At 44.7% G+C, this 21,580-nt stretch overlaps 1 protein-coding gene and 1 long non-coding RNA gene across 5 annotated transcripts in view; one reads left to right on the forward strand and one right to left on the reverse strand.

The window, feature by feature from the left end:
* Window positions 1-10,131: 10,131 nt before the first annotated feature.
* On the reverse strand, window positions 10,132-14,484 carry LOC115573577 (uncharacterized). Its single transcript, XR_003982305.1, has 3 exons — window positions 13,918-14,484; window positions 10,485-10,597; window positions 10,132-10,218 (listed from the first exon to the last, which is right to left on the reverse strand). It is a non-coding gene; the product is annotated as an uncharacterized LOC115573577 (long non-coding RNA).
* The window catches only part of sash1a (SAM and SH3 domain containing 1a), a 184,525-nt gene continuing 177,423 nt past the window's right edge, over window positions 14,479-21,580 (forward strand). For 3 of the 4 annotated variants that reach the window (XM_030404406.1, XM_030404407.1, XM_030404413.1), the window contains exon 1: window positions 14,479-15,822. In XM_030404406.1, the coding sequence (XP_030260266.1) occupies window positions 15,334-15,822 (489 nt within the window). In that variant the 5' untranslated portion in view covers window positions 14,479-15,333. The remainder of the gene's footprint in view (window positions 15,823-21,580) is intronic. The other variant, XM_030404410.1, reaches the window with a different exon arrangement.

The raw sequence follows: 21,580 nt of genomic DNA on the forward strand, positions 1-21,580 counted from the left end.
AACGGTTTATAGCATGTGACAGTGGGGATGACTGCTGTGCTTTACAGTCTGCTGGTAATCTTCTCTCTGATCTATCCGCATTCAGATGTTTTCTTGTCCCTACTTTGCTTTTCCTAATTGTCCATTTTGGTATGCATCACATTTGTCAATCCACATTTGAAGTAAACGTTTGAATCACGTTTGCTCAACTAAACTGTGGAAAGGCTTCTGTAATGGAAACTAAGTTCCAGATGTTAGAATTAATCAAAATGGCAAGTAGAACCCGTTGTTGTGTTTAGTTAAAAAACAAAAGCAAAAGAAGTGTTCATCAATAAATAACATGAAGTCATTATCTTGACTTATCTTAACAGATATGACTAAAGATAGAACAAAGAATAGATCATTAAGGCATTGTTCCTACATCAGTTACAAATCCCTGACACCCGTATAAATCAGCGCGTTGCACAATGTTTTCTTCCCATCTATGAGGAATGTTTTTTAATTTCTCCACAAGCTCTGACCTTAAATGCTACGGTGTATAGATATTAATGGTGCAGACAAATCCTTTACTTCTTGTATGGTTTCGCTTCACGCTATGATTTCCTGCGTAGGCTTGGAAGCACAGTCTCTTCTCTCTACAGCACTGAGTCGATCCCAACCACCGTGCATATAACACATAAGAATTAAACTTCCTTGAGTTTAATACCGATCGTGCGACAGATAGCTGTGAAGACAATATATACTGAAGCCAACAAATAGAAAACAGAGCTTTGTGTGGGATCTATGCTGAAAAGGGAGTGACCAAATTGCCAGAATAAATGTTGGCACTGTGTGTTTCTGCGAGCCATGGAAAAGTGAGTGTAAAGAGTGATTTCGTCTCACTCCGAGGTGAGGTCCAAGGAATGAGACTGGACAAGAGACGTTCTAACAGTACACCTTGCACTTTTGCATTTTGCATTTACGTATTAAATGTGTATGTTGAAACTTTACGTTTATATGCATTTGTGTTTTAAATTTCACGCTGTGTCTATGGAAAATGATGATGATGTCCAGTTTTGTCGTTTCTTGAAGACAGCTGCAAAAAGTCCCCAGATTGAGATAAAAGATTCTGGCTGTATTGACCCAGAGAAAAGCAAAAAGTCCCAATATTTAGTTAAAAACATCTGGTTTGGTGACCCCAGAGACAGCTGCAAAAGGTCCTGATGTTTAGTTACAAACATCTGGTTTTGTTGCCCCAAAGGCAGCTGCAAAATATCCTGACCGGTCATTAAAACTACCCAGTGGAAGCGGTCGCAAACAGTGTGGCCTCCTGCACCCCAGTGGTACCACACCACCACCACCCCCTCCCCCTGGACATGCTCATTTACATGGAATCTGAAAATAGCTGTATCTGTACAATGATGCATGGTGAATGAATGTTTGTAGAAAACAAATGCCTACATTTGAAGTGCATATGAAACGTACATGCCAGCGTTTTTTTTTTCTACATTCTGAGCTGGAACACAAAGCTGAGGTGAAATGTAGCCCCCGCTTTGAGTCCATCAAATGACTAACCTGTCTGCAAAGTATTTTAAAGTGCTGTTTTTTTCATGACTCACATTTTATTCTGCTCTGCCCACATCCACACTGGACTGACCATCGAAACATTCCACGCACTTAGCTGTAATTGCACCGAAAAGATCACAACTCGCTGTCGTTGCATAACAAGCCACCGACGCTTGTACTCAGTAGATTTACGAGCTCTTTACAAAAACAACGCCAACCATTTTCACACAAACACAGCTGCAGGAGCGAAAAGAAGCAATCCCATCAGGTAGACAGCTTAGACATGAAACAGTCTTTGGGGGGGATGCGCGGCGCTCGAGGCAATGCCACAGCATCTGGAGAGGGACCAGTATTCTGACATTTTTTTTTACGCAAGGGGAGAAACAACGCGGCCGAGGCAGAGGAGTATGAAATTGTTTGTGTGAAAACACTCCCCTAATACTCCTGACAAGAAAAAAATGAGTTTTCTTATCTGGCGTGTGGAACGTGTTGCCTTTAGCAAGTGACCTTGTTTGTGCTCAAGATGTTCGCCGTGCTGTGTGGACTTGAAGCAAATTAATTCGAAGCTATTCAACTTTGTGTCGCTCTTTGAGAAGCAATTTTCAACCTGAGGATCCCTTGAAATATTAACGACCTTGCCTCTCGACGAAGGCCCGCACAATATTTTGGCATTTTGACTGTAACCACAGAGGGTATCTGCACGGCGATCAGAAGGCAAACTCGAGACCCTTATATGAATGCATGTGACACGCCCGCAGCAAAGCATTTGTTCATGCATTTAAATAGGAGTATTATTATAATGATGGATACGTTCTACTTAAAGATTCTGCTATTCTGCCAGTCTGTTAACTCTTCCACATGCCATCGAACATTAGTCTGTAATTGGTTTGAGGCTGTTGGGGGGGGCCCCTGAAGAGAGAATGCGCTCAAACATTTGACCCCTCTCCGCTCACTTTTCGTTGATTCCGGCATCAGCCTCCTACTCATGCAGGCATTTCTACAGATAAAACATTAAGAGATGTCACGATGTGGTAATTTCACATTAAGGCATGTTGCAAAAATGTCAGTATTAATATAAACCTTGAAATGAGATGGGTCCGACGCAGAAGAGGGAGCACACCTCAGTAGACCTCTGTGCTGTTTTCTCAGTGGGGCTGGATGAGAAATCAGCTTCATGACCTTGTGTGGAGAGGTTCTGGAACTGCTGCATTCTGGTTTTGTACAGTAGGCCTCCTCTATGGTTGAGGCCTTCTTAGTTCTTTTCAGGAACTATGGGATGGATTACCATAAGCATTTGTACAGACATTCCTACCCTGTGATCCCAAGGGGATGGATCCAAATGACATGAGAAAAACTGAAAGCCTTTCAGGCTAATTAACAAATGTTAGCATTAGGAGTGTAACGTAACGTGTATTGCCCCAAACCAAGTTGGCACAGGTATATATGTCAGTGGACGAGATTCTAACAGTTCTGATCCGCATGAGTGGCAGAAATGCACCTAAAAGCTGTATTCCATCCGCCCTTAAACAACTTAAGCACAGGAAGGAGACATGATAAATGAAGACAGATAAGAGGACACTGTGATGCACTTTGAGAAATGGGTTTTGCACGAGAGACAGAAAACCACCATCGTTCCTGTTGTATGGAACTGTGACCCCTGCGCCCAGCTACTTACTGAACCATGCCTTTACCATGTGAACCGTTACACCCAATTAGCATGCTCAGTAACATGGTAAGCATTATATCAGCTACACATCATCATGTTAGCATTGTCATTGTGAGTCATCATTTGTTTTAGCATGCTAATGTTAGCAGTACAGCGTCAAATAGCTTTTAGCATTGCTGTAGCCTTAGTTCTGATTAATAACACATTTTTCGAAGAGTAAACTGAGTTGTTTTGGGGCAGTGTTAATTTCGACAGCAAATTCTGATTTAGTCTTAGTCTTTTGAATAACACACCATTTAGTTTTAGTCATATTTTAGTCATCTGAAATCTTTTAGTCTTAGTCTAGTTTTAGTCGACTAAATATCATAAAAGTTTTAGTCTTAGTCTAGTCTTAAGTCTTTTAGTCTTAGTCTAGTTTTAGTGAGTGGTAAATCTCTCTCTCTCTCAATTCATTTAAATTCAAATGGCTTTATTGGCATGAGGTAACACTGTACATATTGCCAAAGCAAGGGTTTGGAAATAATAAGTAATAACAATAAAGGAAAACTATATTTACAACAAATTACTTATAATCTATACTGTTAGTAATACTGTAACTATGGTTGACTTAATCATAGTAACAATCAATTAATCTCAGTCAATAAGTAATTAATAACAATGTATCAATCAGTTTGTGTCAACTGAAAATGTCTCTCTCTCTCTGTGTAAATGTCGCTTCAATTTGGTGGTGTTTTTGCTCCACACGGTTTGCAGACGGTCTGGTTGTCATGTGTGAGGTGTGCCCAGATGTCAATTATTCGTTCTAGTCCTGGACCGAGCTCTGACATTTCTGTTGTTCATGAGGCATGCCGTTGCCCTCGGACCGGGTGCACTGCAAACCGTTAACGCTAGCGTCTTGCTAACGAGCAAAGTCAGCTGACATCCGCCAAAGCTGTGCAACTAAATATCATGTAAATAACCTAACTCTTGTGAAAACGTCCACAAAACTGAGCGAAGTTCTGCAAACTCGTCTTTGTTCTTCTTCTGTGTAAATGCTGCTGTCTGTTTAGCTTGCCACGGCTTTTTAGAATGGCTCTGCTGTATTGTAATCTGCAACGGTCAACCTACCCTCAAGAGATTCGCTTTGATTGGATCTCTTCTCCATTCGTCCCACCCTAACATTTTCGTCTCGTTTTTATTCGTTGACTAAAGTGTCAGTTATATTTCGTCACAGTCTTCGTCATTATATCTGACTTTTTATTTAGTTTTCATGTAGTTTTCGTCCGTAAAAAAGGTTCGTTGACGAATGTTTTTCATCATAGTCTTCGTCAACGAAATTAATACTGTTTTGGGGGCTGTTAAGCTTGGCACTTCCTAAATCTTGGAACCCATTGGTGAGTGTCTGGCGATGATTTAGCTGTGGGGATTGTTGCTGGACATCGGCTGTTGCCAGCGGATATCCAGATAACAGACATCCGGGCAAAGACTTTCCCCTGTATGCCCCTGTAGCAGCTTGAGATACATAAGCTGAGAGAGGCTGCGTTTATGACCACATTGTTTTGCTGGTACCCCCCCAAAAAGAAAAAAGCAATTTCACTCTCCACGTGGACAATTGGCCAATACATCTTGGAAAACCAGAATGCTTCCGAAATCTTGTATATTTTATTGCAGATATCTGTTTGCAAAGATTAGGCAACTCACCTGACATAAGCCTCAAAATCGTTCGTATGTCAGTGTTACAGAAGCTAAAGTAGAAAAATATTTTGTTGGGGAAAATATGTCTCACATTGCCTGAGGCCAGTGGTTAAACTTCACCTCACCAGCAACAGCGCTCACATTGGTTTAGGCAGGATAAAGAAGGCTTACACACCGCCACGGGTGATTGTCAGCTGATAAAAACAGACGCTGATTGCATTCAGACAGGATAGTCTGTTTATTCTGTCAACTTCCCATTCGTCCGTCAGCCATACCCTGATGTTCCCCGTTTGCCAAAGTCTCCTTTGGCTTTCCTGGGTATGGTACCTTTCTGTCGGCTTGTCTCTCAAAATTCCGTGTTTCATATCTCTGTGATCTGTCAGCGTCTATTTAGTTTTGCTCCTATGCCCCCGAGGGGTTTAATGTTGTTCCCCACCCAGTGCTCAGTATTCTGTGTGGATTCCTATAGGGACTAGAACCCTAACCCAGTGCCAAACCCAGCTATGTAGCTGTCGCTACAATTGTGTGAAGCGCGTTGGAGTAAATGACTCTGGTGTTAACAAAATGTTCTCACCATTTCACACGTAAGTTGCCCAACAAGCCAATTTCCAACACGCTGAAAGTGCCCTACTAAATAAAAATAAAACAGCTCGGATGCAGCGTTTGATCCGTCCAAACGAGCTTCTGAAAACCAGCAGAGAAACAGTGTCTTGCTGAGATCAAACGGCGTCTGTCAGACTCTACACCGAAGCCAGACCCCGATGGACCGGCGCAAAAAATCTGCAGTTGGAGGCAAAGTTTGTGAGCGCCCACATGCATGCATCGGAGTGCCTGATACAAGGTGAGACCTTCAGGTCCTGGGGGTTCAGCGCAGTACATCAAGTCCAGTGGAGTCCCCCTTTTTTTTTGCTTAATTGTGTGGCATGTTTGAAGGCGCTTACTTGAGCAGAAAATTGAATATAAAACACTCAAGCCGTCAGACTTGGACATTATCCTTTGAGAGCAGAGGGGGGGTTTGGAAAGTGTGTGGCTTCTGCGGGGATGAGAGGGAGATTAATGCAGAAGATCCTTGAAGGACGATGTTGTTATGGTATCTTCGACAGACAAAGGCGGTTTTTATATTTGCTTATGCTAAATCATTCTGGTGTGTGTGCCCAGAAAAACAGCAGACCACTTTCTCCCCCGCTGTGTCTATCCCACCAGAATATATTTTAAAAAGAATTTCCTTATGTCTAACCCCAGTCCCTCATGTGCAGTCATAACATCTCACATTACCTCCACACAGTGAGCTTCATATATACGGTATTAACTTCATGTCAGCTGTCCTTTTTTTGGGGGGGGGGGGGGAGTTGGGGGAGATGCAGTTTCCTGCAAATTCAATATTTTCTTCTTCCTCTGGAGCTTAAAGCAAACTTTCCTCTACGGTGCCAGAACTTTTCCTCAGTAACGTATGTCAGAGGAGTTCAGCTAGAATTTCAATGACGTCGAAGTTTTCATCATCGAAGTTCTTTTTTGCAAAATCAGTGGGGCAGATATCAGCTAAGGACGCTGTGTTGACATACTGAGAAATCACCTGCATTGAAGTCATTCACAGATATTGATTGGTTGGTTGGACTCCTTCAATGACTCAATGATGAGTGTTGAGAAAATAATGGGATCACCTTCCAATGTAATGCAGTCGAACGTACCAACACATAGGTGGACTTGGATGGTTTGAGATCGCCCGCCCCTGGTGCCCCTGTGTTTGAAACAAGTGCCCCCTCGGATAGATAAAATATGTCCTCGATGATGCCTTCCCAGTGTCCCCTCTTTACTGTAAATATATCATGACTTCCTGTGTGCTTGTGCTCCCCTAGCATTCATATAGTGACCTTTTTATATTCCCCCCTTGCTCCTCTATCACCCTGAGTCCGCCACTGTAGCACCACCAAACAGTGTCGCCCCAAATACTCACCATGTATTATCACTTAAGGGTAAGGGTTAGAAAATTAAGACTATAAGATGCACAATTTGTTTTTTATGATAAAAGGAGTTTGGGGACAACATCATATATTTATAATTGTATTATATATCAGTTTTTAAATCAAATTCCCTGAACAAGAAGAGGAGAATACCAAGTCCAAGTCTGCGCAGTCGACTGATTATATGGGACAATGTACATAAAATTGGACTTGACATTGGCATACCTGTCTGGCACTGTCACACATTTGATTGTTTTCCTTTGGAACGACCTCATATTTCTTTTCCTGGGCGTTTGTTTGTTCTCTTTTAATATGAAGTAAAACGTTAGCAGCGTACCATAACAGATGAGGTGATCGTCCCGAGGCCGAGCTCATAGTCGGACGCCGACTCTGATTGATGCGTCGTGCTCTTGTTGGGAAATCATTTGGGCTTATGATGGAATCCTCATCCGCAGCCATCATTGTCACCCATAATGACCCCTGATGAAAAATGGACCTTCATTCTTTCCATCCGTCCCCCTCCGAGGAGCTGCAGAGATTAATACAGCCATCGAACCTCATGTTCGATAACCCATTTACTTAACCCGGTCTTTCACTTCGCTTCTCACGTGTCATTGACCTGTGCAGCGAAGAAACGATCATATATTCTATGATGGTAGTCATTCCGTCGCATTATTTGAATCACATCCACATTTTCATGCAGCAATCGCCTTTTGTCCACAGCTGAGAATTTCCCCTTGTCCTGTCTGTTCCCTCCATCAACACATCATGCTATCAAATAGGCCCTGAAGACTTGGTGGCTGGGTCAAATGTGCAGAGCCCTAGTCATTAATATAACATGTTAACAAACCTGGGCTCGCAGCCATCATCTTCACATCCATTTGAGACTAGATTTATTGCAGTGAGACTCTGTGGCTGCTGTGTCTAATTGCTCTTTTGTCTTCAGTCCTCCTGAGGAACAGAAACTGGGTATTGGTGGACCCGCTTAGTTACAAATCATCGGCTTTATGTGAAATGTCTCCTCTCTGCTCCATACACCAAAAAATCCAAGCGGAAAAGGCTTTAATTATATTAAATGTCTCTATTTTATGTCGGTAATAAACATGTCCAAAGTCCAACTTCTACGGAAGCCTCTTTTTTTTTCTTTTAGAGGAAATACTCGTGTTTTTTATTTTTACCAGTTTTCAAGTCATGAACACAAAAAATGTCCATCCAGGGTTGTTTTTTTTTGTGAAAAAAAAAAGAAAAAGAAAACCCACCATTCAGTATCTCTAATGTAGTGAGTCTGTGAGGGTGAGTCTGATCCACCTCTGTCAGCCTATAAAATAAAGTCGCATATCATCCAAAGAAAGAGGAAACCATCATTCCATCGATCATCACTGGGGAGGTTCTGTTCTCTCCGTCCGTTAAAGAGTCTATTATTCCATGGATGTCATTTTTACAAAGAAAAATATCTTCACATATCTGCACAACGATTCATTCATTTTCACTCACCTTGTTTTAATTAAGAAGGAAAACGAGGTCTGCGGGAAAAAAAAGAGCTAATCTTTATTAATTGGGCTTTCTGCACCGCTGCTTTGCTGAGGGGATTGTTATAAAACATTCTCTCAAGTCACATGACGCTTCATTTATCATCAGCTGGAAACCTTCCCTTTAGGCAACAAAGACACACACACACACAAGGGAATGTCATACTATGAGATACCACAGGTGTGTGAGGGGCTTTGGGAGATTGTGTGCATTTGCATGTGAAAAATTGTAAAGACAAATGTTTTTGTGCATACGCCGCAAACAACTTGAACTCGACTGTCTCCCTGCCTTTAAACGCTCGCCAAAGGTTTCCGCACCAAGCACCCCATTGCGGGAAAAAAAAAAAAATCACGGCTGCCCATTTTTCACATTATATCACTGCTCACAGTTGCATGTCTCGAGTTGCCGGTGGCCATGTGTCAAGAAATTTGCATACATACATAATCCACTTACACTGCCGTGCCCAGTCGCCGCATGGCCGTCCATGCTTATTACGTGGACTCCAGTTCACCGCAACGGCGTATCGGTGCAGCTGACTGGGAATTAAGTGCCGCCTCCTGTGGGCATGCCGCTGCCCTTTGAGCCGCCAAATCCTCTCGTACAACTACCTCCGCCGCTGCGAACTCGGGTCACCCGGTTAGCCGGGTCTTATTAAAGCACTGCCAAAGGCATTAACAGGAGTCATATTGCCCGATAATTCTCTCTTTGGTGGAGCCTGGGTTTCTATGATAACAGCTTAAGACTACAAAGCAGCAGCTTGGTTTCTTAGGTGGCTCGGTTTGTGGGACTTGCAGGATTTTATTTGGCATTTCTCTGTCCTGCCGTGACTTCTGTTTTCAACAAAAAGGAGCTCAGCGCAAGCACATCACGTTTGAAGACAGTCTGACCCATTTCAAGACATTTAATTTATTACCTGTTATGAAACACTTTCTTCTCCGTGTTTGTCTAAGTGTTTTTTCAGCTCATTAGCCAGCCGTGTGAGTTGTTTTAACTCTCGGCACAATAAATACGATTAATTTTAACTGCTGGTTTGTACCACCAGTGATTTTAATTAGCAGTGTCTTTATTGTAGCGGGTTCTCGGCACAAACTTCCGTCTCTTTTATGTGCCTCGTGTTTGGCTCCTTGGGAGAGGCTTTCAGCGATTAATGTACACTGCCAGTTTATAATCAGGTTGCGAGGGGATAAAACAGGATGCCAGGAGACTCTCTGTTCCGGGGCGAGTCGACGAGAGAAGACAAAGATGGGTATCACCATTCGGCAGATTCCTTTTCCTCCAAGTATTCACCGCTGCAGGGCTCCTTCACGTCCTGTTCTGGAGCTGAGAGCACAGCGTGGTCCAATTTGTAGGAGCTGAAGGAGTCTGCACTCCATCAGCCTGTGTGTTCCGATGACGGTAATCACCTCCTCTGTCTGATCGGAGATCCGTCCATCACCACCCGCTGCTCTTATTGAACCACATCCCAGGAGAAGCGGAGAAGTTAGCTCCAGCCGCCGCTCAGAGGAATATTATCGCCTTGGAACGCAGATAACCGACCTGTTGCCTCCACCCCAGTGATTGGCAGGTGTCCGTGCCTGATATGCTTACACATGTGATCCCTGCATTAACCCCGATCTTTCACCCTCCTCCCTCTCCCCTGTGGGTTTCGGGGGGATGTTTAGGTTGATATTGAGCTGCCAGCGGAATGGCAGCTGGTCCTGATGCTCCGGCTTCACCTCTGGTCTCAGGAGGTTGTGGCCCAGCCAGCCGCTTGTAATTAAAAGCGCATAAAGACAGATCAAGCTCCTTCCCCTCTTTCACCATCGGAGGCTGAGCGTGAATCCACCGATCGCCCCGGACCACCATCCTCCTTCTCTTCCAAGCCTGTGAAAATAAGTCATTCAGTTTTTGTTGTCTTTGCTTTTAATTGCATCCCAGGGCAATAAACAACATGGATTCAGTGTTGATTTTAGTTAGGCTCACCCCAAAACTACTCGTCATGATAATTGCCGCTGAAGTTTTTAGTTTTTCTCCTGCTGCCTAATTTGTCTTTGTGTTTTCATGCAGGATTCCGAGGGGGTTCACTTTCAGGGTAAATTTTTCCCAGCGCATGAACTCATGTTATCTGGGAATGTTGGAATTCTACCTACTGTTCTCCATGAAGCAGAATGTGATCCGGAGCAATCACGGGCAATCATCGGCTCACTCCCCGATTGTTTCCTCGAGTCTTGGCCGTTCCCGGCAGAATCGTCTCCAGCCAAATCTGTAACGGAAAGGAGAGACAAGAGAGGAGAGAAAGTCAAAAACCAATTATACATTCCACTTTATTGTGTGCAATTTTATGGTTTCATACACACTGGTTTTAAAATCATACATTTGTATTTAATAGTCCTTTGGCACCGTGAAAACCTGACAGCAAATCCGCAGAAACAGTGGTCAGAAATAGCTGACGTGCTGTTCCAAAAATCCACCGCAGGAACACATTCGATTCGAGGCATGAAGCATGATTTGTGTTTTCTCCGTGCAACCCTGGATGTGTTGCTGGGAGAGGAGTCTACATATCTATCAGGGGCTGACAGATAGCCTCACGCCAAAGCCTCGACCCAGAAACCGACATCTATGACCTCCGCGGTGCTTCTGCATCTAGGTGGACAGAAGCCATTCTCTGCTTCAAAGCATTTCAAAATTGGGGTCTCGAAAGGTGCAGCCCAGCCGTCTGAAGCCGGAGAGGAGCTCAAAATTTCGCCCAGAGAAAAATCCCCACCTCCTAATACCCAAGTCCTCCCTCTGAGACAGAGGCAGAAATACAGAGCGGGGACTATTAGCATAGAGAGAGCCGGGCTGTCAGCGGAGGCTGCTATTGTCTGTCTGCCTGTGTCCGTCTCCTCTCACCTTCCAGCTGTGTCCACTGGAGCTTTTCTTCCCTCGACCCGCCGCAGTCACACTCCTTCAATCAACGCGGGCAAAGCAGCCTATACATATTTACCAGATGATACAATGCTAATGTGCACTCTCACCGCCAACATATTCATATTCACCAGCGCCGGCGCTCTGGGCTGCCTATTTCAGATAATATTAAGAGCTGGTTATTGAGGTGTTATTGATGTGGCAGCGGTCCTCTGGCTCCCGGGCAACACGGCTACGCACGGAAGGGGAAAAAAAAGCAATGGGCCTGTCGCTTTAAATGGGCATCGACTGCCTTTTAATGTCCGTGCACTAACTCTGAGGCAGTTTCAACACGTATGAGAGTGTACTTGTGTTAAGTTGTCCTGCTGAATTGAAAATCTATCGTGCAGTGTGTATCAAAGCAAAACATTAAAGAACTGAGATAATTAGAAGGTGACAATGAGTTTTATGAACAGAAAATCATTGGATAACAGTTGATTTTGTCATTAAAGTCATTTATTGCCCCATATTTTTTGGTTGGAGCTTCTAAAATATGATGTTCTGCTGCGTGTTAATGTTATACACATTGACTATTTTTTACTCATTTTAACAGTAGACATTGTAACGTATCAAGGTGAACTGGATCCAGTGTTCTGATAATGTGCATGACTTTCTGGGACACTTAATTAAAACGGAGCCATTGTTAACGTTATTGGTCACACCGGTGCTCTTCCTGCTTAATGAAGTTAATATGATAATCGTAAAAAAGGGTCTATGGTTGGTGCCGCTGTGGCAATGACAACAAGTTCATTACTGTTTCTCTCAGAGCAGCAACTACCAACGACTCGAGTTTATTCATTCATTTAGTCAATAACGGAGACATGGGAGTGGACAGAGATGGTGCCAGGCTGCCAACCAGACAGGATCACCAGCCAGTCTAATATTTCCCAGGAGATTTTGTGCCAAAAAATGTATACTCGAGGCAAAGTTTACAGGAAACCGTTCTAAATGGCGATTTTAGTGCAATCAACATTCACCACGTAATGATACGTTAGAGCAAAGAAAACTTGTCTGTTGCCAGTTTATAGGTAAAGTCAAGCCAAAAAATTCAGTTATCTTCTCACCCACAAGCAGATGGAAATTCTGGTGAAGTTTCATGGTCAACAGAACGTTTCTGGAGCTTCAAGTCAAAAGAGTGTCGCAGCATTCTCCCAAACAACTAAAGTGGACTTGTTTTTTAACATGAAAATAATTGAGAAAAATCAAACGTAATACTGCTCGTTCAGCATTATCCAAGTCTCCAAAAGCCTGAAGCTCCCATACTGATTAGAAATGATGCTATTTACGCTCTTGACATGCAGCCAAGCCCACAGGATGTACGCTAACACGCTTAGCTTAGTGGCTAACAGCAAAGATTTTGGCTTATTTTACGTTTTTTTGTTGTTTTTTAGGAGAATGCTGACACACCTTTGCCCTGACGCCTCAGCCATGTTTTGTGGATTGCGAAACTTTTCATCGACCTGAGGGTGAATTTTCCTTTTTGGGTGAACTTTACCTTTAAGGGATCCGAAAGTACAAAGGCTGGGAACCACTGCCCCTTATCTCTACTATAATTTGTGGTTATAGTTCATTTAATCTGACAAACCAGTATATTTAGTACATTTTCATAAAAAAAAAAGTCATCAAAGTACCGGTGTAAGTCTAAGTTTAAGTACTTTTCCATAAAAAGATGTGATTCAGACAAACAGTCCTGTGTGTTTCCAAACAGCCAGTGAGACACTTGTGTCAGGTTGCCACCCTTTGCCTCCCTCTGCACCCGCTGGTCGCACTCCACGGCCCCGGGGGCAGCAGAGTGGAAACGCAGTGATCCTGGCACTGCCAGCGGGCTCTCTCCGAGTCCACCCCACCATAGAGCCACCAGTCTCCTTGTTCCATCTGTCACTCCGCTCCCATAATCCCCTGCTCCTGTAACCGATCTAATGACATGTCTGAGCCAAGAACAATCGTGAGAGCGGGGCCATGTGAATGTTTAATCCTATATACTAGAGAGGGGAATAAAAGTGATAGGTTTGTGTTCAGGGTGAGGATTAAAGGGTAATGCCACTGTGTTTTGTTTTCTTCTCCAGAGGTATGTCTTTTTTTGTATTTACTTTCGCTGTTTCCTTTAGATGGTACTGTGTGCATTATTGTTAACTTCTAGAGCACATAAGCATGGATACTTTCGCTGCATCTGTTCGCAAACCAACCAACTCCTGATTACAGATTCCAATGGCGATGCAAGTGCAAGCTCTAAATGCATCACGTCGCACTCTGCACACGTTTAACCCCCGATCGCTACTGTCAGTCAAACTGCTCTACATGGGTGTTTACAGAGGATGAGGGACAATTGAGCATTTCTGAGTCATTACAGTGACGGCTGCAGACAGGTAAACCACAGAGAAATGTCAACCAACACCAGTCTGAGTGAGACGAAGGAGCCACACTCATCCTCTGACACCACAACATGATTTTTTTTTTTTTTTTTGGCATGTTTCTAACACCTCGTCTCCAAAAGCAGCCGACTTGATATGCCTCCCCACTCTCTCCCCCCCACCACCACCACCACCTCCACCTCCGGGCCCCCGCCGCATGTCATAATGGGCCGAGGCAAATCACTTCCAGCCCTGGAAGCCGAGATGGTGATTGTATCGAACTGACCCCTAACAAGCTGTCAGCTCGCATTTGACGAAGCATGCATCAGCACCGGCCCCGCTTGGCATCCGTTCGGACAGAGTGGACAGGTCTTATTCAAGCAAGTATCATCTGCCCGAGTTCTCTTCTCTGCCTTTAGTGTCTCTTTCTGCTCGTCTCGTGGTTGGCATCTGGGGTGGTGCGAGTTTTGATCCAGACAGCTGGACTCTTCAAGAGCTGTAAAGTCAAAAAAAAAAGAAGAAGCTGCATGAAATGTCTGATCATATAGATAATGGATGGCCCGAGCTTCTCCCATTACATCAGGCTGCAGTGCTGCCAGATCTTCAGTTCCCCGGTCTCCGCATAGAGGGAGCCCATGCGTCCTGAGAAAAAAAAAAACAAAGCGTGGAAATGCTGAATGAGTGAGAGAGAGTGTGTGTATGAGAGAGAGAGAGAGAGAGAAAGGTGCGGGGGAATCATAATGTGACACAAACCCGGCGGCTTAGATATTCATTTTTTTTTTAACCGCGCGGCCGCTCCAACGCGCGCTTTTCTGTCTCAACTTTGTCCAAGAAGGTGGGGGAGCCGGTGACCCGCTGCGCGCCCCGAGGCGGCGTGACAAGTCGGGAGAGAGAGGACGCACTATTTTTAAACGTGCACAGTGAGATTTTTTTGGGGGGAGGAGGAGGAGGAGGAGGAGGAGGGGGGCGTGGACGGCACGGTGGAGGAGCGACAGCGAGCATGTTGGCCGTTGGCTGCAGCTCCAGTGTGGTGATGTACCGGCTGCGGGGAAGCGGACTGCGCGCAGACTGGTGAGCGGCTGGACGCAGACGGAACCGCGCGGTCGGCTGTCGGACTTTCATTTTACATTTTTTCCTCGCAGCCAGTCGTTTTGGATTTGTTTCCTTTCGAATCGTCTCACAAAGGACTTTGGGTTTAATCCGTGAATTGTGTGTGTGTGGTTGGGGTTTTGTATCAAGGTGCACGCAGCGGCTGCCGTGCGTAACGGACGGAATCTGACAGCAGTTTGAGATTTCCTCTTTCTTTAGAGAAGCCACTGCCACTGTGTGCGCATGGTATGGTCACCACGGACGTGTTAATGACATCTGGGAATTGAAAGCTGTGCCAAGTGATCTTTATTCTGTAAATACTGACAGGTGTTGCAGTCGTGTCGGCTGTCACACGGCTCTGTTATGTCTTAAAAACGCCGCGGACTCACGAGGGCTGGCATGGTAACCAAACCCTCTGCTATGGATAATCCAACAATTGTTTAATCCAGTTTACTTTCCGCACTCTGGCTGAAAGCACATTTTTTAAAAAACATTTTTAATTTGGTTATATTATTAACAGTCCTATGATGCGTTTGAGACGCCGGACGGGAAAGTAACCATCACTCCAGCGTCTTCTTCTCATAGTTGAAGCCGATACAAGGCAGCAGCCAAAATGACAACCAACGGACCTGTCATCGTCTTCGAGTGGCTCAAGACCCTCCAGCTCGCCCAGTACGTCGAGGCTTTTGTGGATAATGGATACGACGACCTGGAGGTGTGCAAGCAGATCGGCGACCCCGACCTGGATGCCATCGGCGTCTACATCCCGCACCACAGGCAGAGGATCCACGACGCGGTGAGGAGGCTGAGAGAGGAAGCCCAGGAGACGGCCAGCGGGCTGTACTTCACCCTGGAGCCGATGCCACCCGCGGCCGAGATTTATACCAGTCACATGGTGGATCAGTACGAGTCCAAGCTGCGGGGATCCAAGTCCTGGACCGAGGTCGGGCGCAACGGCGGTTACATGGGCGCGCAGAGGAACCTGACGCTGGGCAACAGGAGGGAGCTGGTGATTTACCCCAAACTGAAGCTGAAGATCATGATCAGGGATAAGCTCATCAGAGACGGCATCAACCTGGCCAAGCCGCCCTATTCTAACAAGGTAAGAGGACGTGGCACAGGAGGGACCATCACCTGTCAGATGTCTCAACATGTTGAATTCTCACACACACACAAACACACACACACACACACTCACACACACACACACACACTGCAAAATGATCCCACTTAAACAGTCAGTCAGTCCGATGTCTCCTTTTGAAAATGTGTGTATTTTGAAAAAAAGATTAAAGGTGCAGTATGTCGTTTTTAACAGAAGGGGAATATATTCATCGACTGCCCAAACTATCTGTGTTTCCAGGACTAGATAAACAATCTGACCTTAAAGCACAACACAATTTCACAGTGTTGTACTTTGTTTGTAACTGGTGGACCCTGCCACCTTTCTAGCTTCAAGCACTACTCTGGGGATCTTATTTTCAGCTCGTTTATTCAGTTATGGAAGAAAATTGATATTTCTGAGTCTGAACTCCTTCCCCCAAACCACATAGTGCCCTTTTTAAGTATAAGTATTCATCATATTCGGTGAGAATATGACAGCTGATTTAGATATAGCCGTAAGAATCTTCCACACTGGAGAAATACAGACTAAACATGCAGCAGGTCGAGTGACGCGCGGAGGAAAGTATTTCTGCATGTGCCGGAGGTGTTTGTATGGAGCAGAAAGGGGCTGTCACCTGCTTCACATCATCCATCATTTTTGCCAGTCAGTCAAGTCAGTCAGAGCGCATCTCTTAAAGGGCATCTCCTGCGTCTCACACCAAAACGAGGCGAGAGGCTAATCTGTGTAGGTAAATACCGATGTGGTGCCTGAACGTTTTTTTTTTTTTTTTCTTTCCTAACCCCGCTGCACTCTGCGAGAAGTGTGAGTGAGTGGTTGCTGTCACGGTGAATGATGGGAATGAAGTTGCAGCGGATCGATAAGCAGAGAGCGGCGAGAGAGAGAGAGACCTGTCTGTGATTTCCTGCAGGGGGGTGGGAGGGAGAGAGTGATTTACACCCTGATTATTAATCTACTCTGACCTCACCTGTCCGCCGACTCGCCTCAGCATTCAGCGCGGGGTGGATCAACCCGGGCCCACGGGCGCATAAAGCCCTGGCTCTTTGCGTTGACGAATGGCTGACGGGCTTGTCGATGGTGGTAAATGAAGAGCGCCCAGCTGGGGTTGGCTGTATGCAGCCCTGTGAGGAGGCCTCTTGTTTTCACAGGGCTCACAGTGACCTTTTTCTTCAGAAGTGTCTGAATCATATGCCCCACCAGCTGAGAGGGCTCGGCTGAACGACTGCTGTTTACATACAGGGAGGCTGTCTGACCGGCGTGTCTGTGGGGACGCTGAGGTCGTGTAGTTTGTAGTTTGTACTGGGGACGTTACATGCAGTCTTGTTTACAGCCGAAGAACCCTGACGCAGCAGGTTTTTTTAAAATGATAATAGCAATCTAGAGCAAAAAGCGGGTTTGTTGTTTGTCAGCAGAAGAGACCAAACCGGTCCTTATCTCTGCATGAGCACATGGTTAGGAAGCTTGTTTTGAATGCTGGCACTTTTATTATCCTAATTCAGCGAGGCCTGTATTTCTGATATCATCTCCGAGGGGAATTACTGTTTTAGACTTGAGGTCCTCTAGTCCTTCAGGGTCAGGGCCCCCCTTCATGAAATGTTCCTCGTGACTCTCAGGAACGTGCACACTTAATTCATCTCATCTAGAGACGGTTGATCTGCTTCTTTTCAGAATGAGCCTGAGGATTGAAGGCGGAAACAGTCATTCTGAGTAATTATGCAAAATGTATGGATCTTTCTGCTGAAGGCTGATTTCCAACCGAGGGTGGGGGATCAAACTAAAAGAGCCCGATAGCTCGAAAAATCCTGGTGACAGCCCTGTGTGTCAGTTGGATTATCCGTGTGTTTGCATATTCATGCAACGGCTTTTCTGTCTCACTTGCCACTCCAACAGAAACGGCTCCAGAAAGCATGGCGTCCGTGTTGGGATATCGATTCATCGCGACTCTGCCCGCCTTTTTTATCGGACCCCAGCCTTGATATCGTCGACCCTGCTTCCAAATTAGCTTCTCGAGCCGACGCCTGCTCTGATCCCAGTCTTTGCATGTTTTGTAAGCTCTGTCTGTAGACTATGTTTCTGCCACTTTGGCTAACTGTGAATCCCACAGAGATTTAGGATTTGTGAGGGATTATCTGTGGAACCGGGGCTGAAACAAAGTGTTGGTTCCAGAGGGTTAAACTATCTCTCCCTTTGAAGGCTGTATTTATTTAGAGCCAAAGCTTTGGCCTTGAAGCCTGGGAGGAGAATGAGCAGGTCAAGGTCTTTCTCTCTCCTTGCGTGTGTGTGTGCGTATGTGTGTGTGTGTCTGTGTGTGTGTAACCCTGTAGTTTGGAATTGGCTCCAGCCCAGTGCTTTTCTCCTCAGGAGGAGTGAGAGGAGATGGAGCTGTGACTAGCTGATGGAGGTTTGACTAACCGGGCCGTGATTGGCCCGCACAATATCACCCCTTCCCTCTGCCTTTGAGACGAGATGTCACCCCCGGCGGAGACTGGAGACCAGAGGCAGACTCAGGGCAATTACAGGACACACAATGTCAGTCTCAGGGGGACGTTCATTGTATAGTATAACCGAGATCTCCATCTGCATTTGAACTGTCCTCTGCACTCTCAATCCGCTGGGATTTTCATGGACGGCCGCTCTGACTCTGTCATTCTGCCAGATGCATAGTCGATATAAGCGTTAAGATTCAAAGTTCCCTTTAGCGTGCACTGGATTATCAAACAATTCACCGAAAGGGCTCTACTGAGTGTAATAAATACCCACGATCCTTATCAGGGCCGCAGAGACCCCTTGTCTGAGAGAGAGTATTATTTCTTACGATGTAAACAAACACTTGTGCTCACGGGCTGCACATTTTTGAATCTCTCATCGGGGAACAATGTAAGCAGAGAGGATGGCGCTGCCAGGTTGCCTGTCGATGAATGCACTGCAGTCGTGTACAGTCAGTACAGCCAGTGTTGAGTTTGTTCGTTTGATTGAAGCTTGCTCGAAAATTGAAAACAATCTGCTTTTTCATTTTTTTTTGCCATTTGTCAAGTACGTCTGCTCCTTGTTTCGGCTTTCAGAGAGGTACTTGAAATGGTGCTCACTGGTTTCTGGTCTCACGATTGTAATCGTAAATCGTAAAAAAGCACAACAACTGAGTATCAGATGATAAATAAAGTCGAATGAAATAGAGTCTAATCATGCATCTTTAAGTGCTTTCATTCTATATTTTTGTTAAGATTCATAATTTGTTGTACAAGGGGTTGGCACTGATGGTCCTCAAAAAGCTAGAGATCTCTGTGTTTAATTTAATTATTACATTTGTTTAATTTAACCTCTTCAATCGATCGAGGATGGCGTCCTTCTCGCAGACGGATTGAAAACAACAAAAGTAGCCTGTAACATTTTTTTAAATGGGTCCCCAAATATACTCGAGTTGCCCATCCGAGTAAACTATATGTGTGGGAAACACTGGATCTTCCGAATACTATTCTAACATTTATGCAGCTTCCAAACTTCCATGACACTTTCCCGTCAATCCTTGAAGCGAGCTGTCAAACTTGTGGTCATCATTTACCTCTAAACTATGTGCTAATAATGAGAGGCTAATGAGGGACGAGGACAATTTGGGGAGACATCAGCCAAAGTCTCAAAAGTTAACTTGACAAGCAAGGTTTTGAGACTACTTTTAATGGTATATACAAGCTCCATTTCTCACTCCTCTGATCAGTCTTTTGCCAGTTTTTTGGTGCAGCCATCGCAGCAGCGGCGTCTTCCTTTGAATGCTGGATGTCAGTTACCATGGCAATGGTAGAAGCTTCAAAGCATTTGGGTCATCCCTTTATGATGTATGTTTAAAACACGGTTTCTAATCTGTTATGTTTTCTTTTCATGTCTTTGCTGCAAGACAAACTTTCACTTGGATTCAATAAAATTAAAATTGAAGGCTTTTGTAGTGTTCAAACACGCACCGTTGTTCTGTTTTTACATCCAATTCCATTTTCGCTTCTGTTTCCTATCACTTTTTCTGTTCCATTGTTTTCTGGGGATTTTTTCTTTAATCTTATAAAAGAAATACCTGCTCCGTCTTTGAGTAATTTTGCCCAGAGCCGAACAATTTGAAGATGTGTTTCTATCCCGGACTCATCCCGAGGCAGCTCCTGGACACAGCAGACACGCTCAGTCATAATAGCGCCTCATTGTTAGTGCAGTGTTTCAGGAGGAAGTGGAAGCTAAACATTGGGAGATTCTCCATTGTTTGTATGGGAGCTGATGGAGCCACATGTCCTTTCACTACCGCTCTGTTTTTGTATTCCCAATTTCCGTCCATTGAAACGGGCTGCGGAGGCAAGTGTCCAGCATTGTGCCGATGCGTCGGTGATAAAACCCTGGGTGTCATGGCGAGAGAGAGAGAGAGATGGGGGGGGTTTAAATAGATGGGCACATTGTTTTTGCTGGCTCAACTCAGTTTGGTTGGTGCATGGGTGTGGGAGCCTCTCTCTCCAACACCGATTGGCAAGTTGGATGTTCCAAGGCCTTCTCCCTGACTCCCACAGAACAGCTGATGCGGTGGGTGGGAACTGTGAGAGGCCTGCAGCTTAACCAGCCTTAAGAATGCAAGAAATGAACCCTGGAGGTGTTCTGTCAGTCAAGCGGGGGAACAGAAGGAAGGGCAGCTTTTAACTGACTGTGTTATTAGCCGTCTACAGTAAAGAGAAAAAAAGAAAAAAAGAGGAAGTTCATCACCTTACATGCCAAACACTCACCTCACTTCCTCATTCAGGCCTTTCATCTTGATTAACGTTCCAGCACTCTCGCCCAGCAGGAAATGAGAATTTTTGTCTAAGATGACCCTCTGTTGGCCCACTGAGTGTTGTTGAGGGCTCTAAGGCTGATTGGACAACTGCCAACGCTCAGTGTAAGAATAATTTGAACAGTTTACCCTTTTAAAAAAAAAATAAAAAATTCCAGTCAGCGAAATAAAATGTGTTGGAATCCCAGTTTTCAAATTGCCAACCACTGCAGTGCAACCCAGTCACAAGGATAAATGTTTGTTTCTGCAAACCACGTTTACGTTCAAATGTGCGGCTTTACATTTCTCTAGGCTCAGTGTTCTGTTTTATGTTGTGATTCTGCTGTGCTTGATCACGTTTAGGCTTAAAATGCCAGGTTTTGTTGCCACTGACATGGCTAGAAATGTCCAGACGTCTCATTCGCATAGCCTGGTTTTGTAGCTACAAACAAGGCTGGAAATGACCTGATATCTTGTAAATAACATGCCCGGTTGTGTCTTCAAAAACACAACTTGAAATGTCCTGACTCCCTAAAAACACCTGTTTTGTCACCACAAACACAGCATGAATTGTCCTGATGCCCTGTTAAAAATACCTGGTTTTGTTTTTTTTCATTTTCTTGAAAGGGCAAATATTGAAACACAGTCTCAAACAGTGGTCAGTGGCTTAGAGGCCACCATACCCTACACTCTGCCAACATGATTCAACTCATTTACATGCAACATTAACATGAAACAACACATGATACCTACAAATTTAAACATATGTATAGTTTACAGAAACATACAGTGCTGATATTTTATTCTGCCACCAGGACTGAGCTGATCCACACAAATCTGTAGTACAGTAAAGCTCGGGTAAAAGCAGATGATTGAATTTGGACCGAAAACAACTTTAGCAGCGCTGATCTAAATTCAAGCTGCAGTGTTATGCATTGGATCCATTCTGTTTACCACTTCGTA

Source organism: Sparus aurata, chromosome 22 (assembly GCF_900880675.1).
Source record: "Sparus aurata chromosome 22, fSpaAur1.1, whole genome shotgun sequence".
In the NCBI taxonomy this organism is placed as follows: domain Eukaryota; kingdom Metazoa; phylum Chordata; class Actinopteri; order Spariformes; family Sparidae; genus Sparus; species Sparus aurata.